Below are 22,166 nucleotides of genomic sequence, written 5' to 3'. Positions count from 1 at the left end.
TTATTGCCTTCGATGTCCTTTCAATAAATAGCAATTCTATCTCCCAGCCTCATCTACTATTTAGTTAAAATGTGAAGGGAGGGAGGGGGCATTTGTATGGAAACAAAATTATTTCAGTGACAGAAAATGGACTCACAGAGCTCAGAGTCCCTCAGCATTGCTGTCCAAAGCCCTACCCAGGAATTTACAGCTCTGCTGTGATAGAGGGATTCTGGCTGAAAGGGCAGGGGCCTGATAAGCCCAGGAAGCTAGCGCCAAGAGCCTGAAGAGTGGTAAGAGTTCCCTAAGAGAGGATGGAATGGGTTAGACTTTGTCAGAATCTCTCTGGGTCCAAAAGCCGGATTGCAAATACACAGTCAACTCTGCCCCCAAGCAGTCCAGACTCCAGGCAACTTCTCCCACAGAGGCAGAGGCCTCAGCCAGAAAAGCAGGAAGCACTGGATGGACTCAATCGTAACTCCCAGAACTCCACTCCCTGAAAGTCATTCACCAAACTCCTCTTTGGAGAGAGAAATATCACTGCACAGAGGCTACTCACAGTGGGGCCTGCTGCTCTCGACAGAGTGCATCCAGACGTGCCTGCACCAAAGAACACACTTTAGTGTAGAGCGCCGAGGGGAGGAGAGAGGGTGCTGGGATCCTCGCCCCCACCTCCGCACCTGCCCTCCAGTGGGCCCAGGGTGAGCCTCAGGACCCCCAGGGAGGGAGGCTGTGAAAACAGCAATTCCTGGGACTAGGCCCAGACATCCTCCTTCTGAATATGCTTCCAGTGACACGGATGGTGTGGTCCAGAGAGCAGCCTGTGCCCTAACCTCAGAATCCCCAAGTCCCACCCTTAATTTACTGGCTTAGGCTCTCTGCCTCCAGCAGAGGCTGAAAGTTAGGGGCCCTCTTGGGAAAATACTGTCCCTTCAGCAAGCACTGACTCCCTTGATGAGCGAGCCCCTCGTGTGTTACGGTATGTGCTTCTCCCGCAGATGGGCTGCACAACACACCCTGAATGCAGTACCTGGGCTGTGTGTCCTGGGTTGCTGAGGGTGTCACAGCTTCACAGAACATGTCTCCAGGTGTTTGCATATCTGTGTGGCTCTGGTCTGTCCCCACAAGCCTAGTGACTGGACTCTTCAACCTGACTGCCTTCTGATGGGGTTGCACCCGGCTGGGGCCCTGGACACGTGTCTCTCAGGCCTCCTGGTCACCCACGTCCTGGTGATGCTGTTGCCAGGTGCCCACAGCCCACCTGTGCTGTGGGTCCTCTCTTTCTACGTCAACGTCTGCCACTCAGTGCTCCATATGTGCAGGTGGCCTGGCCTGGCACCTCGTCCTGTCTGCTCATGGCACTAAGGCAAGCCAGAGGCCCGCGGTGGCTTAGCTGACATTCTGGGCTGTGCCTTCTGCAGTGCTCTGGCAGGGATGGGCCTGCTGGGCACATCTAGGGGGCTGCCCAGAACCACAATGTGCCAGGCGGACCTACTGCCCACTTGACCCAAGTATGAAACTGCGAGGTTTGGCCTGGGCCCTTGTCCTCAGCTGGTCCTCTGCCTTGCTCACTGTCAGACTGACCTGGCGGCTCCTCCCCGGGAAGTGGCCTCTGCTGAGCTGATGGTGGCCCTGACATTACTGGCCGACTCTCCTGCAACATCACCTTCCTCCAGTGGGCCAGGATGACACCACAGAGGGACAGTGGCTCCCCGAGGGCTGAACACCCCACGAATCTTGCAGAACTAGCCCTGTGGGGGGAGAGCTGCGTGAACTCCCCGGCTACCCTGTTCCACATGTTGCTGAACACCCTGGAGCGTGTCATCCAAAGGCACAGAAGGGGAAGGCAGACAGCAGTGTCTCCTTGAAAAGAGCAGGGAGTTGAGTCCGAGGCCCCGCCTGCTGGACACAAACCTGACAGGCAAGTGGGAGAATTTTCCTGGTATTTAGGAAGCACTACTCCTTTGCTGAAACTCCAATCTACTTGGAAAGATTCAAAGGAGAGGATATGACTGTTTGGAAGGTGCTAATTAAAAATCAGTTTCCTGGCATTCAACTCAATTTATGCGAAAGCAGTCTGGTAACTTGGCCCAAACCAACAATCATACCTAAAGGAAACCTGCAGCTCAGGGGAAGGGAAAGCTGGCCACAAACACAGACGTGATCTGGCCAAAAAGGCTCTCAGTTGTGATCAGGGAATTCCGTGATCAGTCTGTCTACCAGCTGGCATCTTTCTCTACCCTTACCCCAACCAAATGACAAAAAAAGGAATCTTGAAAATAAAGACATTCAAATAACCTTATGGCCACACAGATGCTCTTTGACTTTCGATGGGGCTACATCCTGCTACGCCCATCATAAGTTGAAAGCACTGTAGTTGAAATGCATTTAATACACCTAACCTACAAACATCCCGCCTCAGCCTGGCCTACCTTAAATGTGCTCAAACACTCACATTAGCCTATTGTGTTAGGCAAAATGATCTAACACAAAGCCTATTTTATATTAAAGTGTTGAATAGCTCATGTAATTTGAGAACTGTACTGAAAGTGAAAAGCAATGATGTAGAGGTACATGAAATACGGATTCTATTGAACACGTATCATTTTTGTAACACTGAAAATCGTAAGTCAAGCCATCATAAGTCAGGGACCACCAGTATTATTACCTGGTCCTGAACAGTTGTAGCTGGTCAGCCTTCAACTCTGCCAGAGAATTTGGGCAACATAAATCTTGCTAAGAACAAAGAAGTTTTGTCTTTTAAAAATTTCTCATCAAAATCGGAACTCTGCGGCCGGGCACGGTGGCTCACGCCTGTAATCCTAGCACTCTGAGAGGCCGAGGCGGGTGGATCACTCAAGGTCAGGAGTTCGAGACCAGCCTGAGCAAGAGCGAGACCCCGTCTCTACTAAAAATAGAAAGAAATTATTTGGACAACTAAAAATCTATATATATAAAAAAAAATTAGCCAGGCACGGTGGCGCATGTCTGTAGTCCCAGCTACTCGGGAGGCTGAGGCAGTAGGATTGCTCGAGCCCAGGAGTTTGAGGTTGCTGTGAGCTAGGCTGACGCCACGGCACTCTACTCCGGGCAACAGAGTGAGACTCTGTCTCAAAAAAAAAAAAAAAAATCGGAACTCTCAGAATATTAACCACAAGCTTAAAAGCACTAAAATAACTGGTATAAATCCAGTGATGACATCCCGAGGCAGTTTTTGCTCCACTGTGACCTGGTAGACAGTTGACACTTCCAGGCAGGTCAGTGAAAACTGCTGTGTTTTAAAAGTCCCATCTATTCTATCTGACATTGTTTAGAGAAAGGCTGATAACATACGAAATATAAAAATCTAAGATACAGTAATTCGCCTAATTCCAAAATTTACATTCATCACTTGCTGGATTTATATCAATATTTTCTTGGTTGAATAAAGAGACATGCAAGGGAAAGAGGTCTCTCTGGCTTTATGAAATCTGCACCGTTGATAGCTTTGACTTTAACGACTATTTTAATGTTAATCTGCAAACTAAGGAACAAAAGCATATCTTTTGTGAGTTTATCTTTTCAATGTTTATATATTTGCCTTATTTCTTCAGAAGAGAAAGGCTTGGCTCTTATACAGTTAAGTAACTTCTGTAATATACTATCAAAATTTTTAAATGCTTTCCCAACCTCCCACCCATCTATTTCTCCTTCCTCATTTACTCATTTATATTCACAAACCCTCAACATGGCCCTTATGCAAGAGTGAGGTCTGCTTACAGCCCTGGGGGAGTTCAGCAGGGAAGACACATGACAAACTGAGCTGGGAGAGGATGGAAGGGAAACTGTCCCTTCCCCGGAAGGACCAGGCGAGGATAAACAGCACCAGCTGAGAAGCTACAGTGTCTTCTTCACACGACACAGTCACTTTGATTAGACGCTGGACACTGTCAGTTTTCCTTATTGAGTGCTTGAATTTTACTGCCTGCCTTTAAAGAACACTGCAGTGTACTCTGGCAGGCAGTTTACTTGCAGATGGGCATCATTTCTTCAAGAGCTGCTTTGTAGCTTTGTTAATGAGGGTCTAGAGTGGCCCAACCTCCAGGGCTAGTTTCAGAGTGTGCCCTTTCTGGGGTCTCCACCAATTGTCACACCTGTTCAAAGATGTCTCTGTGCTCTGGCTGGAGTACGACATAAACTGTGGGAGTCATTTGGCTTGCAGCTGCTATCAGCTGTTCTCAGACTGGCCTATGAATTTTCACACTATGCATTCACAGATGTAGCCAAAGATCCCAGCAACTGCTCTCCAGATTTCTGGGGCTCTTTCTCCATGTGGTGCCTCATCTCCCAGGACTGTATCCTGACAATTCCAGCTTCCTCAGCCTCCCAGAAATCCAGACTCTGTGCCCTCGGCCTGGCCAGGTTGTAACCCCCAACCTGTGCCATGGACCACAGGTGCCTCAGTAGGAAGCCAGCTGAGCACAGGGCCTCACCCCCTCGACTTCCCTCATCTCAGAGGTCAAGTCTGCCCCGCTTGTTGTCCTGAAGCCTAAAAACAGTTGTTTCCTATAATTTATCCAGTTTTAATGGCTTGTGACAGCAGTGCAAGTTCCCTTACATTATGCGCTCATGGCCAGAAGTGGAAGCATCTAAATTGATTTATAAACACACCACAACAGATGCCAAAGCTTGTTAGTCTTAGAACCAGATAAGGTGACTGGAAGTTCACGCACACTCAGAGCTCCGTGAAAAGGCTGGTTCTAGCCCTGGGGAAAGAGATTCCAGATGAGCCTGGAGAATCCGATTACACTGAGTTTCTAAGTAGCTCAGCTAAAGGAGTAACTTTAGAAACCCAACCACAAAAATGTATATTGGTGATTCTCAAACACTTTCTTTTTCACAGCAGGATCCTGTCTTTAAACAAATGCTTACAAGGGGGCCCAACGTGTGAAACATTAAAAAAAAGTCCTGCTCTGGCTGGAGTAGGGGATGGGGAAGCCAAGTGCTAGAGCATGGAAGGACCCTACGCCCTGCCGAAGCCCTGGGTCAGTCCTGTGGGGCAGGGCTGGTACCCGTGACCCTGGTCCTCTGTGTCGAATGCCTGCCACTCACCCCACGTCCTGCAACCCTCTGAACACAAACTGAGAACAAGGAGCTTTCTGCATATAAAGCCAAGAGAAAAATCTAGAGCCAACAGAAAAGTAGGAAAACTTCTAGGAATGTGGTTCTAGCAGCAAGAGGATACTTTTATCCAGAGAAAGAGCCCATGAAATCTTAACTTTAAATAGATAAAATCAGAACTGGGGGTGGGGAGAAGCCACTGTGGTCTGAAACTCTCCTGGGCCTCCCTGAGGACCCCTGTCTGGGGGTCACAGAAGGCAGGGCTACAGCAAGGACCCAGGTCCTCAGCCTTTCCTTCTGGGAGAGCTCACGCGCACCAGCCTGCCCACCTCGTGTAAGCTACGCGCACCGGGTCCTGGCTGCCACTGGCACATCAATCCCAAAGAACAGGAGGAAAAACCCAGAATGCTCCCGGCCACCCAGAGGAGCCCAGCTGTCCCAAAGTCGACACCAGTGTGATCACCAGCACTGCTCCCCTAAAGGTGAGCGGCTGACCTGCTCTTAATACTGGGGGGCAGATGTCGTACTAAAGAGCTGAGCAGCTGTGATGGTCTCTGAGCACGCTAAGTGCCTTCTCATGATGGAAAAGGCTAGAAGGTATGACTGCCAGGATCGACTCTCTAGGAAGAGCCTCAGATGACGGAGGTGGCGTCTGTGTTCAGCATGCTGTGGCGTATGGGTGCACACTCATAGCTGCGCCTAGGATCTCACCTCATACACCAAACAGGGCCAGGTCGCCTGCACCGAGACGCGCCCACTTCCACCAGCTCATGTGACAGCCTGCGTCTGAGGGCTGGGCCCACGGGGAGGGAGGCACCTGCCCCTCACTGCACTGGTTCCAGGCCCAGCAGACACACGCCCAGAAATAAAGCTTCCACCCTTGGCGTGAGCCAATATCCCGGGTGATTCTGAAGGAATCGGGAGAGAGGAAGTCACCATGGGTGTGCACCATTTCCTCACCAGGCCAAGGCTGGCACTCCTGTCTGCACAGAGCCTTACCTGGCCTCTCTGGGATCTGGTCTTTCTTTACAAAAGGGGGTTACTGGCAACTTGCCTTGCTGAACGCTCCAGACTGTCATGAGGATCAAACATCCTAAAACACTCTGTGAAGCATGACACAGAGGGGGTGACGCCAGCAGTGCCCTACAGGTGTGGGAAGGAGCTCTCTGCTGCCCCTGACTGCGGATCATCAGGGAAAATGATAAAACACTGCATGTGAGACACACGGCATATTTCTCCAAGCCTTGGGTCGTGTTTTCCAACACACGTTAACTCTAAAACTTCTCACTCACAAAGCTGGATGCCACCAGATCCCACAAGCAATCCTATGAACACTTCTGACGACATGCTGTCTTCCTAGTGAGCACCCAAGGACAGAGGAGCCAAGATAATTGTGAGGCATCACAGGCAAATGGCCCTGCCCAGGGCCACTGCCTGTGAAAAGCAGCAGCAGCAAGGGGGTGGGAAGAGAAAGCCCCGCCCTAGGTAAGCAGACAGACAAGGGTAATTTGGCATTTTACAGAACCACCTAGATTTGTAAACACAACAACCCCCTGCATCCCCATGTTGCGGGCCCAGAAAGGGTAATTCAATGGCCCAGTACCACATGGTAGCCGGACGTGGCAGGGGTAAGCAGAACCAGGCTGGGACCGCCGCAGGCTGGGTGTATCGGGTTGTGACCAGCATCTCACCTGCGGCTCCACTGCTGAGAGCAGGGACAGAGGACCCAAGGACGAGACCCTGACGATGCCCATTCCTGGGGGAGGTGCTGGGACTATTCCACATCACAGAAGGGAACTGGGAGTGAGGACAAGGACCAGACAAGACGGTGGAAGGAGAGGACACCAGGAAGGCACCCCAGCCCAGGGGCTTCTCAGCGGTGTACGTGGTGGTGGGGGCGGCTTCTCTGTGGCATTTCACTTGGGCAGGCTTCTGAAGCCAACAAACTGCCATGTTTTATTGGCATTTTTGTGCTCTATGCATTAATCAATATTTGGCTGCATTTGCAAATGTAACTCAAAGAGGAACGATCAGGCTGGATTCCCTTTGAAGTTCCCTTTTGAAGTTACCCTATTCTGGGGATAGAAAGGAAAATACTTTCACTTTTTAAAACATTCATAAAGACAACACATTTGACCATGACACAAGTACATTTCAAGATGAATGTTAACATGGAATGCATTTGGTGTGAGAGCCAAGCCCGAGGCTCCAGAGCTGGCCAGTCCTGGATCCACGCTGCCAGCTGTGAGGCCTCCCTCCCTGGTCAGTTTCGAGTCAGTGAAGCAGGAGAATGATAGCCCCTGCCCCAGAGGCTCTGAAGGAGGGTCACCCAAGACAATGTGCCCACAGCATCAAGCACAGGGCTCAGCACACAGGAGCACTCGTTAAATGTCAGATTTTAAAATCAACAAAAGGTCTTTATGCTTGACAAAAATTCCACAGACTCCTCTCATCACCTTACCCAAGAAAGCATTAACGAGGTCTCATGGACTGAAGTTGCTGCAGTCTGGGTGCTGTCCCTTATGCTAACTAGTTGCACGATGGTTGACAAGTCACTTAACCATTGAGTGCTTTAAGAAGGATGGGCTCTAAGACCTTTCAGCCCCAATTCAGCTATCTGATTCTACACCTTAAGCAGAAAATCAAAGAGCATCAGCCACTCGACCACCCCAAAGCGAATTCACCTCTGCTGCAAAGGTGTGCAAGTGGCATGTTCGGGAACCCCGGGACAGTCTGAGGCACTTCCTCAACTCCCGGGACAAGCGGCAAAACCACGAGCTGTGGGTTTTCTCGAGTAGGGAGCAGCTATTTTTAAGTAACATGCCTTGGCTATTTCAAGGTTTGCATTTTTATTTTATTTATTTATTTAACCCAAGAGGAAGCTGTACTTTCTCATGACTCACATCTTTCAAAATGGTGTCTCAGGCATTTTTAATGTTGAAGTCATCTTGACAGCTGGTCAAAAAATGTCTAAGTACAAATCAGCTCTTTATCATTCAAATAAAAAAAGCTAACATATTGAAGTCATAGAACTTCTACAGCCAGAAGGAACCCTGAATGTTAGTGTTTTTCCATATAAAATTTCACACAGCACTGTTTAAAAATGTGTATATTTCCTAAAATATGTATTTGAAAGAGATTTTTAAATCGTCATCACACAAAAGGCCTGAGGCTCGTGTACAACAAACTCATCACAGAATAGAAAGGGGCCATGTGCGGCCAGGCCTCGTAGACATCGCTGCTCCCTCCAGCCTGTGGCCAGTTCCGCTGCGGGAAGAGCACGTGCGGCTTCCACGCTGCTCCTCAGGCTGTGACGATCTGTGTTATTCAGACTCAGTGTTCGAAAGATCACTGAGAGTTCAATCTCACAGCTTCACAAAATTAAAAAGGTAAAAAGACACCAAGAAGAAAGTATAAATGAGATCAACTGAAATTTAATTTCTATGAAGACCCCATGGCTGGCCCGAGCAGCCAGGGCCCGCGATGCCTGAAGTCCTCACAGCGGACAGACGGGCAGGCGCTGGGCCCTTCCCTGCCCTCCCTGGGGCTGCGCCTCTCTCCAGAGCCGCGGCGGAATTCTAACCGCCAGCAGATGGAGCACTTCGAGAGGGCAGCCCAAAGACAGGGCTGCTCAGACACTGGGAACGTGGGGAGTTTATCCTCTGTCCACACAACGTCAACAAATCCACAACAGTGACGGGGGGAGAGGCCTCTTCAGTCAATTGCCGACACCCGGGAGACAGGTGGATTGGGACAGCTACTGAGCTGAGACACAGCTGACACCTAGAGAAAAACTATAAGCGGAGCATCCCTTATCCAAAATGCTGGGACCAGAGTGTTTTGGATTTCAGATTTTGAAATATTTGTAAATACATAATGAAATATCTTGGGGATGGCGTCCAAGTCTGAACACAAGATTCATTTATGTTTCACATACACCTCACATACACATAGCCTGAAGGCAATTTTATACACAGAATTTTTAATAATTTCATGCATGAAACAAAGTCTGGACTGCATTTTCACTGCGACCTGTCACATGAGATCAGGTGTGGAATCTTCCATTTGTGGCATTGTGGTGCTCAAAAAATTTCAAATTTTGAATATTTAGGTTTCAGGATTAGGGATGGCTCAACCTGTACTTAGGTCGCTAATTTACTTGCCTGCTATTTCTTGGATTTAAATTTCTCTCTACAAATGTCTTTGTGAAACTTGCAAGTTAAATTCTCTATGTCTTATTCACATGCTACTGTGTTAACTTATAAAATTCAGTGTTTGGTTTTATAGTCAGTTGCTAAAATATGCAAGAATATTGCTTGTTTCAACAAACAATGATAGGTTATTAGCTAAAGGATAAAGAGTATAATCCCCTCGAACTTTAAAAAAAAGTTTGTATCAATGGGTGAAGAAAAGTAATTAAAGTGGAAACTTCCATAAAAATGTCTGGTGGGATTGAGCTCATTACCAAAGCATGGAAGAAAAAAGGCCAGCAAAAAAGTGGTTAATGCTAGCCTTAAAAGGAAGCTCAGCCCAGCCAGTCCTGAGAGCCAGTCCAGGGCCAGAGCGGGCCTGGGAAGCCCATAAAGCCTGGTGCCAAGGGGGCTGCAGACTAGGCAGGAGCTTCCTCGGGGGAACCTTCCCCACCAGCGCTCCCCAGGGCAGGGTCTCTTTTCTTTTTCTCACTGCTGTTCAGCATCATTCCTGGATTCCACCTGCGGGAGGGTGCTCCACCTGCAAGAGCACCTCCAGACTGACAGCGCGGGCCAAGGAGGCTCCGAGGGACATGCAGAGTCTGCCCACAGGTAAGCCCAGTGCTCGGCCCCTGGGACAGATGGGCGGGGGTGTCTCACCTGGGCTGCAGCCCTGCTACAGTACAGGGCATACACGTGGATCAATACCTCACCCTCTGAGGTGTTTATCCAGTTTCCAAAACTCAAGATAAGGACCACTGTCCAGTGAGAAACACCGGGCAGCTCCAGTGATCACACGACCACAGCAGTGGCTCTGCCTGGAGCGCCTTTCATAGTGTGCACTGACACCATGACAGTGTGTTGTCACATTCTGTTAAAGCAAGAATATGTCTCACTTCAAAAAATAAGATTTCCGCGGCTCTGCCTTGCACTATAGTACCTTAGTCCCTCTTAAAACCCAAAGAGCCATAGACGGATTAATATTCCTTTATAAAGATACAGGTCTAATAGATCTGACAAAAATGTGCTCTTATTTTTCCAGATATGTTGAACAAGCAGTAGAAATCAGAAATAAAATGATATCGAATTATTTAATGTTCATCTTTATAATTATAAACTTACGGTCAATATTAATGAGAATACTGGGCCAGTAGTAAATCTTACGCTAGGTTCATGTGTCTTTTCATTAGACTGTTATGAAAATAAAAGTATTTGTCAAAGATCAAAAGACTCATTTAAATGGGAAAAAAATGAATGATTCACTTTTAAACTGGTTTTCCCCAGAGTTTATTTGACAAATTTAGGTAAGAGAACAAACATATATTAAGGGTTCTGCTCACCCTTAACTTTCCTCAAAACCTGCAATGTAATACTTTCTAGAATTCCCACATGTAAAGAGCAAAACAAGCACTGTGGCAGTGTTTAAGAAGAGATTAAACACAGAGGCTTTACTATCAGCCAGTCTGGGGACAGTGACATTTACCTGCTCAAATTGGTATTATCTGCTAGAGATGAATAAAGAGTACAAAATAACTAATAAAAGCAAATGTGTCCACCCCAGCTAAGCAAATGTTATTGAATACTTTTAAAATAATGATGGACACCAAGGCAGTGATTTATCTTTTTCTTTTCCTTTTTTTCTGTAAAACAGCAGTTTCAACCTATAGGTCAATAAATCTCTAGTCTGGTTTTCAACACTTCAAAATAATTCCTAATAATCTCAGAGGGTAAAATGAAAACTCCCAAAATAAAAACCACTCAAATCCATTTTCATGGGACAAGTCAGTTTACTCCAGGTTTGGTCCTACTGGCAACAGGTTCAGATAACTCTGCTGGGAGGTGAAGGGCTGTCCTGTGCCACGTGGGGTGCACAGCAGCACTCCGGGCCCCCACCCACTAGGTGCCAGCAGCACCCCAGTTGTGACACCCCCAATATGTCCAGACACTGCCAAAGTCCATTGGCTGAGGACCCTGCTTCACTCCATAGAGAGCTTCCAGGTGCACAATGACTCAAGCAAGTGACAGGAAACCCCTCCACCCCCAGCAGAGTCGCTGAACCTCGCCCAGTCGTCCATCCCGCCATAAACATGACGCTGAAGGAGATTTTCTTTACCCAGTTTCTAGGTGACAAACATCATTATGAAAATACATTAGGCTTTACAACAAATTGTTACAACACTGAATAAAATTTTAAAAACCATTTGCTAAATCAATGATGACCATTTTGTTCTTTATTCTCTTTCATTCTGTGTTATGAAAAAAAGTGTTAGTTTCAGCACTCAAACTTAGAACTAGCATTAGCAAAAAAGCTAAATTTCTTTTATATATTTTATTGTAAGAGAAAAGATTCTGCTTTAATTTCCACAACTGATATTTTCTGGATCCACTTTCAGAAACACTGAGCTTTTCCTTCCCATCTCATCTCTCTTCCCAACAGCTGCTGGACTAAGTTTTACTTCCTCTCCTAGTAAGGAGTAGTTTTCCTAAGATTCCCATACCCAGGGTCCATGTGAATTCACGAGCCTGGATCTGACCATTAGGGAGGTCACCCGGCCTGCGAGGGTGACTCATGGTCCCACTCCAGCTCGGACTCAGCAGCCAGGGGAGCCCTGAGCAGAGAACACAGGGCACTTTCCACATGTGCCTCTTCTGCTTCTGCTCGGTGACAACCATCTCTCCGAGATAATAAAACTCAAAAGTTCTGCCTGCCCCCCAGTACTCGTGGGACACACTACAGAGACCTGGCCGGCAGCATCAGGCTTTGCCGGAAGGCGAGGCCATACAATGAGACTCAATCTCTCCCGTCCCCTCCCAGGTGCCCAGAGAGAAGCAGCACAGGTGTGTTTTGAACACGGCAGACGCCGCCAGGAAAGGACCACCATATGGGCAGCCTCCCGTTAACCCCTTAAGGTGATGTCGACGGAGAATTAACAAACCCAAACTGTCATTCATGCCCCTGTGATGTGCTTTCCTGTTTTACAAATGTCTGGCTCACTTCAAAGAGGGCCACCTTCCTTTGTAAAGATGGGTTCATTGTTTAAAACAGATTTCTGTGAGCCTTTCAGCAAATCCTGAACACTGCACGGTGTGGAGACTGGATGTGGCCACCTGAGGCCGCAGCTCTGGCATGGAGCTCTACCCAGGCACCCTGCAGCCCGCAGCCCACAACAGCACTGCTCCAGAACCCAACCTGTCCCACCCGTTCCACGGCACCACCCTTGGGAACCAGACCGGGGACCTCTCCGAGCACCAACAGTACGTGATTGGCCTCTTCCTCTCATGCCTGTACACCATCTTCCTCTTCCCGATCGGTTTTGTGGGCAACATCCTGATTCTGGTGGTGAACATCAGTTTCCGTGAGAAGATGACGATCCCCGACCTGTACTTCATCAACCTGGCGGTGGCGGACCTCATCCTGGTGGCGGACTCCCTGATCGAGGTGTTCAACCTAGACGAGCAGTACTATGACATCACCGTCCTGTGCACCTTCATGTCCCTCTTCCTGCAGATCAACATGTACAGCAGCGTCTTCTTCCTCACCTGGATGAGCTTCGACCGCTACATTGCGCTGGCGAGAGCCATGCGCGCCGGCCTGTTCCGCACCAAGCAGCACGCCAGGCTGAGCTGCGGCCTCATCTGGATGGCCTCTGTCTCCGCCACCCTCGTGCCCTTCACTGCCACCCAGCTGCAGCACACCGAGGAGCTCTGCTTCTGCTTTGCAGACGTCAAGGAGGTCCAGTGGCTAGAGGTCACCCTGGGGTTTGTGGTCCCCTTTGCCATCATCGGTCTCTGCTACTCCCTCATAGTGCGCGTGCTCTTCAAGGCCCACCGGCACCGGGGCCTGCGCCCGCGGAGGCAGAAGGCCCTGCGGATGATCCTCGCCGTGGTCCTCGTCTTCTTCATCTGCTGGCTGCCAGAGAACGTCTTCATCAGCGTCCACCTCCTGCAGCAGGCACAGCCAGGGGCTGCACCCTGCACACAGTCCTTCCGCCACGCCTACCCCTTGACCAGCCACATCGTCAACCTCGCGGCTTTCTCCAACAGCTGCCTGAACCCCCTCATCTACAGCTTTCTCGGGGAGACCTTTAGGGACAAGCTGAGGCTGTACATTGAACAGAAAACAAGCTTGCCAGCTCTGAATCGCTTCTGTCACGCTGCCCTGAAGGCAGTCATCCCAGACAGCACGGAGCAGTCGGACGTGAAGTTCAGCAGTGCAGTGTGAAGAGCTGCGAGGACAGAGCCAGAGGTGGCGTGCCTCCCGGGAACAGTACGAAGGCAGGGCATGGAGGGCAGGAGGGCAGGCCACGTCATTTCTAAACCTCAGTCAGACACTGCTATGGTCTCTTCAATGCCTCAGTGACAGTCCCACTTCCTTGGTCGCTCGCCCTTGGGGCTGTTGAGGAAACCTCACTACAAGCCCTCTTTGATTTTGCACTGGTCACACAGAACCACCACAACCCAGAAACACTCACTGCAGGCCGTGGGACTCCGAAATCAAAGGGCCACTGGTGACCAGCTTATTACTGGCTCCTCTCTGCACACCTGTGTCCCACAGCCAAAAACAATTCTGATGTTGTCCAACAAAAGCCAAATGGAGAGGCCACTTTGGATGAAATGTCTTAGTTACAAGGTAAACCTGCAATAAATCTGCCATCTTGGGGGGAAAAGGAAGCCTGGAGACAGAATGCACTCACCTGATCTACCCTGGACGTGGCGATGTGTCTCCATGCTACGATCTGTAGTTCACTAGCTAACCAGCAAACAGTAAGTCAAAGAGAAAGGGAAAATCGTGTGCTCTCGCACACCTGAGCACCCTTCGCCTCTCAGAACGACACCAACTGCTCTGCTGCAGCCTCACCAGGACACGGGGCAGCTCGGTCTGCATCAGCCAGGAGGGCTCTCCCTGAATGGACACCCACCCACGTCTCTGAGATGCTGTTAGTCACTGTTTTGTTTACAACAGTCTTTGCCGTTCCCTAACATGCAGCGAGACTGTCGGCGAGGTGCCGCAGTGAAACACTGGCTGAGTGGCTGAGAAGTCACCTCTAGGAAAATAACAGTGGGCACAAGGAGGTGCCGTGTAAACAGTCTCATTAAAATGTAAAAACAGATAACTGGTGACTGCTGATAATGCTCAGCCTCTGTCAATAAAGGGTCACATGCTGATTCTTCCACCTGCTCTAAAGGGGCTCTAAGTGGGGTGGGGGGTGAGCGTGGGCGGGGCCCTCAGAGGGAGAACCACTCCTCCACACAGAAAGCACAGCCCTGTAGCTTCACAGAACTCACTCCCAGCCCACAGAACTCTCTTATGGGCCCACAGGTAGCCAACTGGGCATGATCTGGCATTTCGTGGATGTCCACAATGCCCCAGTCTGACACTTGTGCTGCCTGGTCTTTGGGCACCAAAACAAGTTTTATTACAAACGCAGAAGGGTGGGTCTCGGTCTTGCCCAGTGTCTGCATACCTACCCTCGCTTTCTAAAGGGCGCTACACCGAGGTGCCGCAGCGACGCGGGGCACTCACAGAGCTCCTGGCTGGGAGGGCTCTGACCCCACAGTACAGGCTAAGGCCTGGCGGCCACTGCTCCCACTCCCCCTGCCTCGCCCAGCCCCAGCGGGCCCACCTCCCTGACACTACCAAGTACAGGCAGAGCAGGCCCCGCAGCTTGGCCTCAGAGTGAGGTCTCCACAGAAACACGCACGGGGAGCTGGGGCAGGGGTCCCCAAAGGAGAAATGAACCACTTTAGTTTTAATCATTTTTAACGGTTATTTTCCACGTAAAGCCATGATATTGTTTTTTATTTACCATAATTAAAGTTTGATTTATAAGGAAATTTAAAGGAAAAAGGAGGCAATTTAAAGAAAATGTCTGGAAAGAGAACAGGTGGTTAATGGATATGGCAAAACTGAAGCCTAAACCAAACCATGCAGTGAGCCTCACAGACTGTTCTCTCTCCACAAGGCTGTGCGCCGGTGGGTTCGGAAGGCCTACCTGACAGCAAGGAGGTGTCTGTGCTCCCTGTGACCTAATCCCCACGGCGAAGGGCTCCTCTGAGAGTCTTTTCCAAACTGTGAACTGCAGAAGCAGCGTCTCCAAGGACTCGCGTCCACTTAGGGCTTTGCTCTCTCAACACACCCTGCTTGAAAGCCTGAGAACAGGACAGCCAACAGCCTCCCATGACAGTCCCCACGCACCATAGGTCCAGTGAAAGTGGAGGACCCCGTGGGGTGGCCACACCAAGCTCACACGTGGTTCTGTCCTACAGAACACTCCTGCTGGAGTGCTCCCTCCGCCCCTCCAGGGCCCACCCTGCTTGTCACCACACCCGCAAAGGATGCAAACACCACCTTACAGCCCTTGCTTTGCAAAGTGGGGAGAGGTCCTAAGATGCTCTGCCCTTCAACCCCTTTTGAGGCCCCAGTGACGTGACTCGTCCTCCTCCCGAGTGGTGCTCCTCCCCAGTGCAGAGGATATGGTCAGACGGTGATATTTTTACAAGGTGAGTGCTTGATACTAAGTCCTCCTTCTGACCTCAGGCTGCCAACAGGAAGAGACCCCAGAGAAAGGAGGCGTGAGCTGTGCCTGCCATTGGGCACCCACTACGTGCAAAGCACTCACCAAACGTGCTCACCGTTCCCGCCCAGTTTGAAAACTGGTAATGGACAGATGCTTTAAAAATATGCAGAGACTAGAGACCCAACATTTTTTACCTTTTATCTCTGACAGGGCAGGGATGGAGAGACAGACAAGGAACAAGACAGAGAGCAAGGTCTAGTCTCTGACTGTTACAACGATCCTATGAGGTACATATCACCCCCGTTACTCAGATGAAGAAACTGGTACTATTAGGGTCTATTTCTGCTCAAAATCTTAAATGGTAAGTGGCGTAGCCAGGAATTAAACCTCACTCTCCCTAGCTCCAAAGCCACATTCCTTCCTCCACAGCACTGGTAGCCCCTGGTATCTCGTGGGCAAAAGCACACGATGCACAAATCAAGTAACGCCAGGAGCTGTGGGCACCAGGAGGTCAATGAGGCAGAATGGAGAGCCTCCTAAGGAACTACAGCTGACAAAGCCCCAAAACGTCAATCAAGGGACAGGAAATTCATCCCTCTAGGTCAACCTGCCACCTGGTCCAGCGGTGACTTCCTTGGAGTCCTTCCCTGTGCTACAACAGAAGCAGCTGCGGTCAGGGGTTCTGCTCCACCTCTGAGACCACCAGGATAAGCCTGCTCCTTCCTGTACCAACAGACACCACTCTGATCATTCAGAAATGTCAGGCCTGCCCCCCTAAGGCACCCGTCAGCCCCAGGTTTCTTCAGGTGGTAGCTGCCTAAGGCTGATGGGGCTGGACACAGCCCTACCACTGAGTCCTGACCTGTGACACAATCCAGCAGATGACAGATGTGCACCAGTCAAGCCACAGGCCTACAAGAAGGGCAAGTGCAAGGCTGGGGTCTTGACTTAACAGGAAGGGACCCTTACTGAGCCAGACACTGGGCCAGGGGTCTCTGGAGTCTACTCGATCCTGAGATGCCAGAGCTGCTGTCTGTGAGACAGGCAGGATGAGATAAGCTCACCCGGCAGGGACTCCATCCAAACCCATGCCCTGCTCTAAGCATCTGTCTGAGAACTGAGGCTAATTCAATTATTTTGGGCAGGAACCGATATGATAAAATCAAGGCGTTTTAATTGCTTTGTTGCTTCCTGGTAACCCAACTCTCTCCTGTACACTAATGCTTTTTAAACCCCATGAAGAGCTCAAAAGTCCCTAACTGTAAGCATATGAAAAACCCTTGTGTTAGCATTGACTATGACTTCATCATTTCCTTTGTGCTTAATAATTAACTCTTGACTACATGAGGGTGACACAGCCCTTCCTGCCCTTCCCAGACCCCCTGGTGAGGACAGCAACACTGATTTTATAAACCTCATGTGCTACACACCTTCATTGGGGGGACTACAAACAGATCATTTTAGTAGGTTGTTTTTGCAGTGGTTTGGGTGAAGTCATTCTGAAACTACTTTGGATATTTTATGAACTGAGCACATTAGGAAACGTGTGATGTCCTTGAGCCCAAGTTCTCGCAGCATAAGAAGGGAGGTGCAGCAGGCAAGGAGAATCCTATGGGAATGGACAGGAACTGAAAGTATAAGTGTAAACCCAAGATTTCTAAAGTAAGAATAAGTATGTGAATGTACCCATGTACACACATGTGCACTAGGTATAAGTAGATATGTGTGTGCACTCACAAGCATGCTTATGTGTACATATGCATATGGCATGCATGTGCATGATTACAGACACACATATTTATATATTCCGAGCTCTGCCTGCTCAGAGTCTGGAAAAGAAGACACAAGTGGCTGCAGTCCTCCTGGCACCAGATCTGGCCTTTGGTACCAGCACCCTTGAAAAGGAGCCAGGTTCCTGGGAGAAACGGCAGAACCAGGCTGGGGCAGGGACAAGATGAGCCTGGAACGCACGGTTCTGCCAGAAGGAAGAAAGGCCCCAAGAATACGATGGGGTCACAGCCAAAGACGACACTGAAGGGCTCTACTTACCAAATCTGGGACAATTTGAGCATTAAGATAATTAAGAAGAGTAAATAATTATGCACTGTGAAAAAATAAGAATGCGTGACTCCATTCCAATAACAGATATAAATAAATATAATTTAAATAAAATAAATAGCACATAAAGGGATGTATGCACAAAGGATGTATGCACAAATGTATGTATGACAGAGGGCTCTCAATTGTAACGGTGCTGGCTGGGGAAGGTGGAGGGTCCTGGTGTTGGAAAGCCATCACTCTGCAGCTTTCAAAGTGGGACCATAGGCGAGAGGTGCTGACGAAGGCTGAGTCTCGGGTGCTCTCAAGAAGCAGGGTCCTGCAGAGCCTTATGTGTCCCCACAGACATGCACTACACACGGGCAGAGGCGCAGCACTGCAGAGGCGGGACAGCCCTGAGTGACGACATCAATGTCACCGAGAAGAGGCCAGGTCCAGACGTGATGCCTTGAGGACGCACGTCTCCCACGCTGTAATCTAAGAACGTACATCCTGAGTCTGTTCAGGAGGAAACACCACAAAAATCCAACATGGGGACAGGGAGCCAGAATGCACCAACAACGTCACAGTCGCACAAGACAAAGGCACAGCGGCTACTCCACATTCGGGAAGAGAAAAGAGATGTGACAATTAAACACAACATGGATCCTAGGGGGGATGATCTACTAGGAAGAAAAAAATATGCTATCAAGGATATTGTGGGGTCAATAGACAAAACTGGAATACTCTGGTGGGTTAAAGTATCACATCCGTGTGCCATTTCCAAGACGGGTAACTGCTATGGTTATGCAGAATCACGCTCTTAGGAAATACTCAAGTATCTGGAGGCAGAGGGTCCTAATGTGGGCAACTTGTCCCGAAATGGTTCGGGTGGGGGGAGGTGTACACACAACGGATGGAGTGTGAGCACAAGTGTGCACACAGGTGTCACAGCACATGGGACGTGTTCAGAATATGAATTCTTTATCTATGGATATAGCCAAAAGAATTGAAAAGAGATGTCCAAACAAGTATTTGTATACCCATGTTCACAGCAGCACTGTTCACAACAGCCAATAGGTGGAAACAATCCAAATGTCCACCAACCAATGAATGATACACAAAACGAGTAGTACATCCATGTGGTGGAATATTACTCAACGATAAACACGAATGAAGCACTGACACAGCTACAACATAGATGAACCCTGAAATCATTACACTCAGTGAAATAAATCAGATGTAAAAGGACCATATACTGTATGATTCCACTTACATGACATGTACAGAGTAGACAACCTACAAGAACACAAAGTAGACTAGTGGTTGCAGGGACCACGGGGAGGCAGGATCAGTGACCGCTAAGGGTATGGGGCTTCTTTCTGGGGTGAAGAAAATTTCTAAAATTAGATAGTGGTCATGATTGTACCAGTCTGTGACTATACTAAAAACCACTGAAGTGCACATTTTTTTTAAAAGAATGAATTTTTTGTATGTAAATTCTATCTCACTAAAGCTGTCGTGTAAACAACAGTAACACTGCTCAAGCACTGGGTCATGTTCCTACAGTTGGCCTTCCCCTCTTGGACACACATTAGTCTCTGCAAAACAACCCAGGGCCTCTGAAATAAATGCTACCATCTGAGGGTGCCCACCTACCTACGCCCACAGAGGGGGTGATGCCCAGCACTCTGTATGCACCTCATTAGCAGCCACAAAACAGTTCCTGAAAATGGAAAGGTTTAAGCCATCTGGAATCCTAGAAGCTATCCTCTAACATTTATCGTAAAGCTTCTAATTAAAGTTTTCTCTTATTACTCACTGCCTAGTAATTCAAGCTTTATTTCCCTTTCCACAGTGGGAAACTAATTATCTGGGGTGTCTTTGGATATGCTTTTAAATTAAAAATAGAGAAAGAAAATGCTAATAAAAATTAAAGCTGAATTTACTAAACCATTCTCTGGGATCACTCATAAGGTGGTAGAGGCCAGCTCCACCTCTCGCCACACGCTGTCACCGGGGGGCCAGGAGACCTGCCAGACTGGCCAAGCCATTTGGTTGGCCTGGGCCCATCTGTTGATGGCACAGGCACCGCTGTCTGACACACGCATCAGAAAGGCAGAAAGGAAATATAAACCGTCATTTCATTTACTCTGCACTGTTCCTGGATGCTTTTCACTAGGGCAATTTGGTCAGAACTTCAGAAAACTAAAGTTTTCTAGAGTTTTTTTTTTTTTTTCTGAGACAGAGTCTTACTCTGTTGCCCATGCTAAAGAGCACTGGCGTCATCATAGCTCACTGCAATCTCAAACTCCTGGGCTCAAGTGATCCTCCTGCCTCAGCCTCCGGAGTAGCTGGCAGACACACGTCACCACGCCCACCTAATTTTTCTATTTTTAGTAGAGACAAGATCTCACTCTTGCTCAGGCTGGTCTTGAACTCCTGAGCTCAAATGATCCTCTGCCTTGACCTCCCAGAGTGCTGAGATTATAGGCGTGAGCCACTGTGCCCGGCTAAAGTGTTACAATTGAAGCCACTCTAGGTCACTTTTGCTCTTTATATTAGATTTGTGATCAATACTCCTGGAAAACAGCAGAGACCCAAGGGTGCACGAGGCATGTTCCTGTGTGGGCACAGGCACAGCACACTCAAGTTTTTTGCCTTTTCTCCCAGATCAAGGAGGAGGTTCTGGCTCCGTCTTCCTGCATTAGGAGCTTTCAAGCGAGACTTAGGGAAGAAGTGTCCACTTCTCTAAACGTCTAATTGACTGGGAAGTACTTACTGAGCACCTTTCCAGAGACTGCCACTGGAGACCTTAATTTTAGGTTTAATTAGCACTTTGCCTTTTTAGCTTTCTGGAAGGTGGGGGAGTGAGCTGGCCCAGCTGGTACCAGAAACAAGGGAACAGGGAGGGCAGAAGGGAGGCCATCTGTGAAATGGCCCTAAGACCCTCACTGTCCACCGAGTACATCCTCAGCCCCTCCAGGAGCTCTTCTGGTGAAAGCCATTATCTCAGCGCTTTAACCTGTCTCACCCCCAGCCCCTGAAAGGACAGCTGTGGCCCACAGTCAATCTGCAAGTCCTCTGGGAATGCTGGGCTCTGGGTCAGGGATGGGGGGAGTCCCACAGAAGTGAGGAGGGAGCTCCCATCACAGTGGGAGGGGCAGTGTGGCCACCCTTTACTCCTGGCCTGGGTGGGGGGCCTAGAAAGGCTCTTCCACACCAGGCATGGCCACATCAGGGCTGCCCACAGTCCACTCAGACAGTCATAGCACCAGTTTCAAGGGACACGAGGCCTGGGCAGCCCCAGCACTGGCTCCTGGCATGCCAGATGGCCCCTGAGTCGACACTCACGCTATGTGAGCAGGCGTGTACAGTGCACACAACTGCAGACTCAGCTTCCACACACGCCCAGCTCTGTGCTGTCTGAGTTAATCTGATTTCTGCCATTGTCCTGTGGGCGGGGGACCATGTCTGGGAACAAGGGTTTTAAAAGCTAAATACTAGGGTGGAATCAACCTGAAACTTATCACAAGAAATCAGCTGCTGGGAGTCCTGGAAAGGTCCCAGTTATTCTTAGAGAAGCTGACACCCCTCAATCTGACCACGGGAGCTAGTTCTGTTGAATTCAAACATCTACTGACATGAGGTCTCTTAAAGGGGAAAACATAACTGAATGAACGACATCTTACACAAAGCTCTGCTCCGCCTCCTTCTGCACCCTGCCCTGCAGTAGCCACCTGCACAGCTACTGAAGAGCTGGTTCCACCTGCGGCCTCCTGGTCCAACCTCCCGCTTGGGAGTCTGTCTTCCCCACTGTAACCTAAGTCCCTCGTAAGAATGGACTGTTCCACGTTCGCGTTAAATTCTAGCACAGGCCAGCCTGAGCAAGAGCGAGACCCCGTCTCTACTAAAATTAGAAAGAAATTAACCGGCCAACTAAAAATATATAGAAAAAATTAGCCGGGCATGGTGGCGCATGCCTGTAGTCCCAGCTACTCGGGAGGCTGAGGCAGAAGGATCACTTGAGCCAGGAGTTTGAGGCTGCTGTGAGCTAGGCTGACGCCACAGCCTCTAGCCCAGGCAAAAGAGTGAGACTCTGTCTCAAAAAAAAAAAAAAAAAAAAAATTCTAGCACAGGGCTCTGTGGGCAGTGGGCCTTCAGTGAGGGCTCGTGGACACAGGTCAGCCACACAGCCTGCAGCTCACTGCAAAGTAGAAGACAGCCACAGTCCCAGGGAGATGCCAGCTACCCCAGGGAAGTCACAACAAGCAAGGAAGGTAGTGAGCATCACTCACATGGCCACAGCCCTGCTCGGAACATTCAGTCCTTAAGAAACAAA

At 49.2% G+C, this 22,166-nt stretch overlaps 2 protein-coding genes across 2 annotated transcripts in view; one reads left to right on the top strand and one right to left on the bottom strand.

The window, feature by feature from the left end:
• Positions 1–22,166, bottom strand: part of LOC105805943 (chromosome unknown open reading frame, human C7orf50) — a 115,435-nt gene that overhangs the window by 62,856 nt on the left and 30,413 nt on the right. The gene's annotated exons all lie outside the window — the stretch shown is intronic.
• GPER1 (G protein-coupled estrogen receptor 1) lies at positions 12,397–13,491 on the top strand. The gene has a single exon (XM_012639106.1). It carries the CDS (start codon positions 12,397–12,399, stop codon positions 13,489–13,491), a length of 1,095 nt encoding a protein of 364 aa, XP_012494560.1.

This window comes from Propithecus coquereli, unplaced genomic scaffold, assembly GCF_000956105.1.
Source record: "Propithecus coquereli isolate 6110/MARCELLA unplaced genomic scaffold, Pcoq_1.0 Scaffold137, whole genome shotgun sequence".
Classification (NCBI taxonomy): domain Eukaryota; kingdom Metazoa; phylum Chordata; class Mammalia; order Primates; family Indriidae; genus Propithecus; species Propithecus coquereli.
Note: the sequence above shows the minus strand (reverse complement) of the source record. Positions and strands in the feature narration are given on the sequence as shown.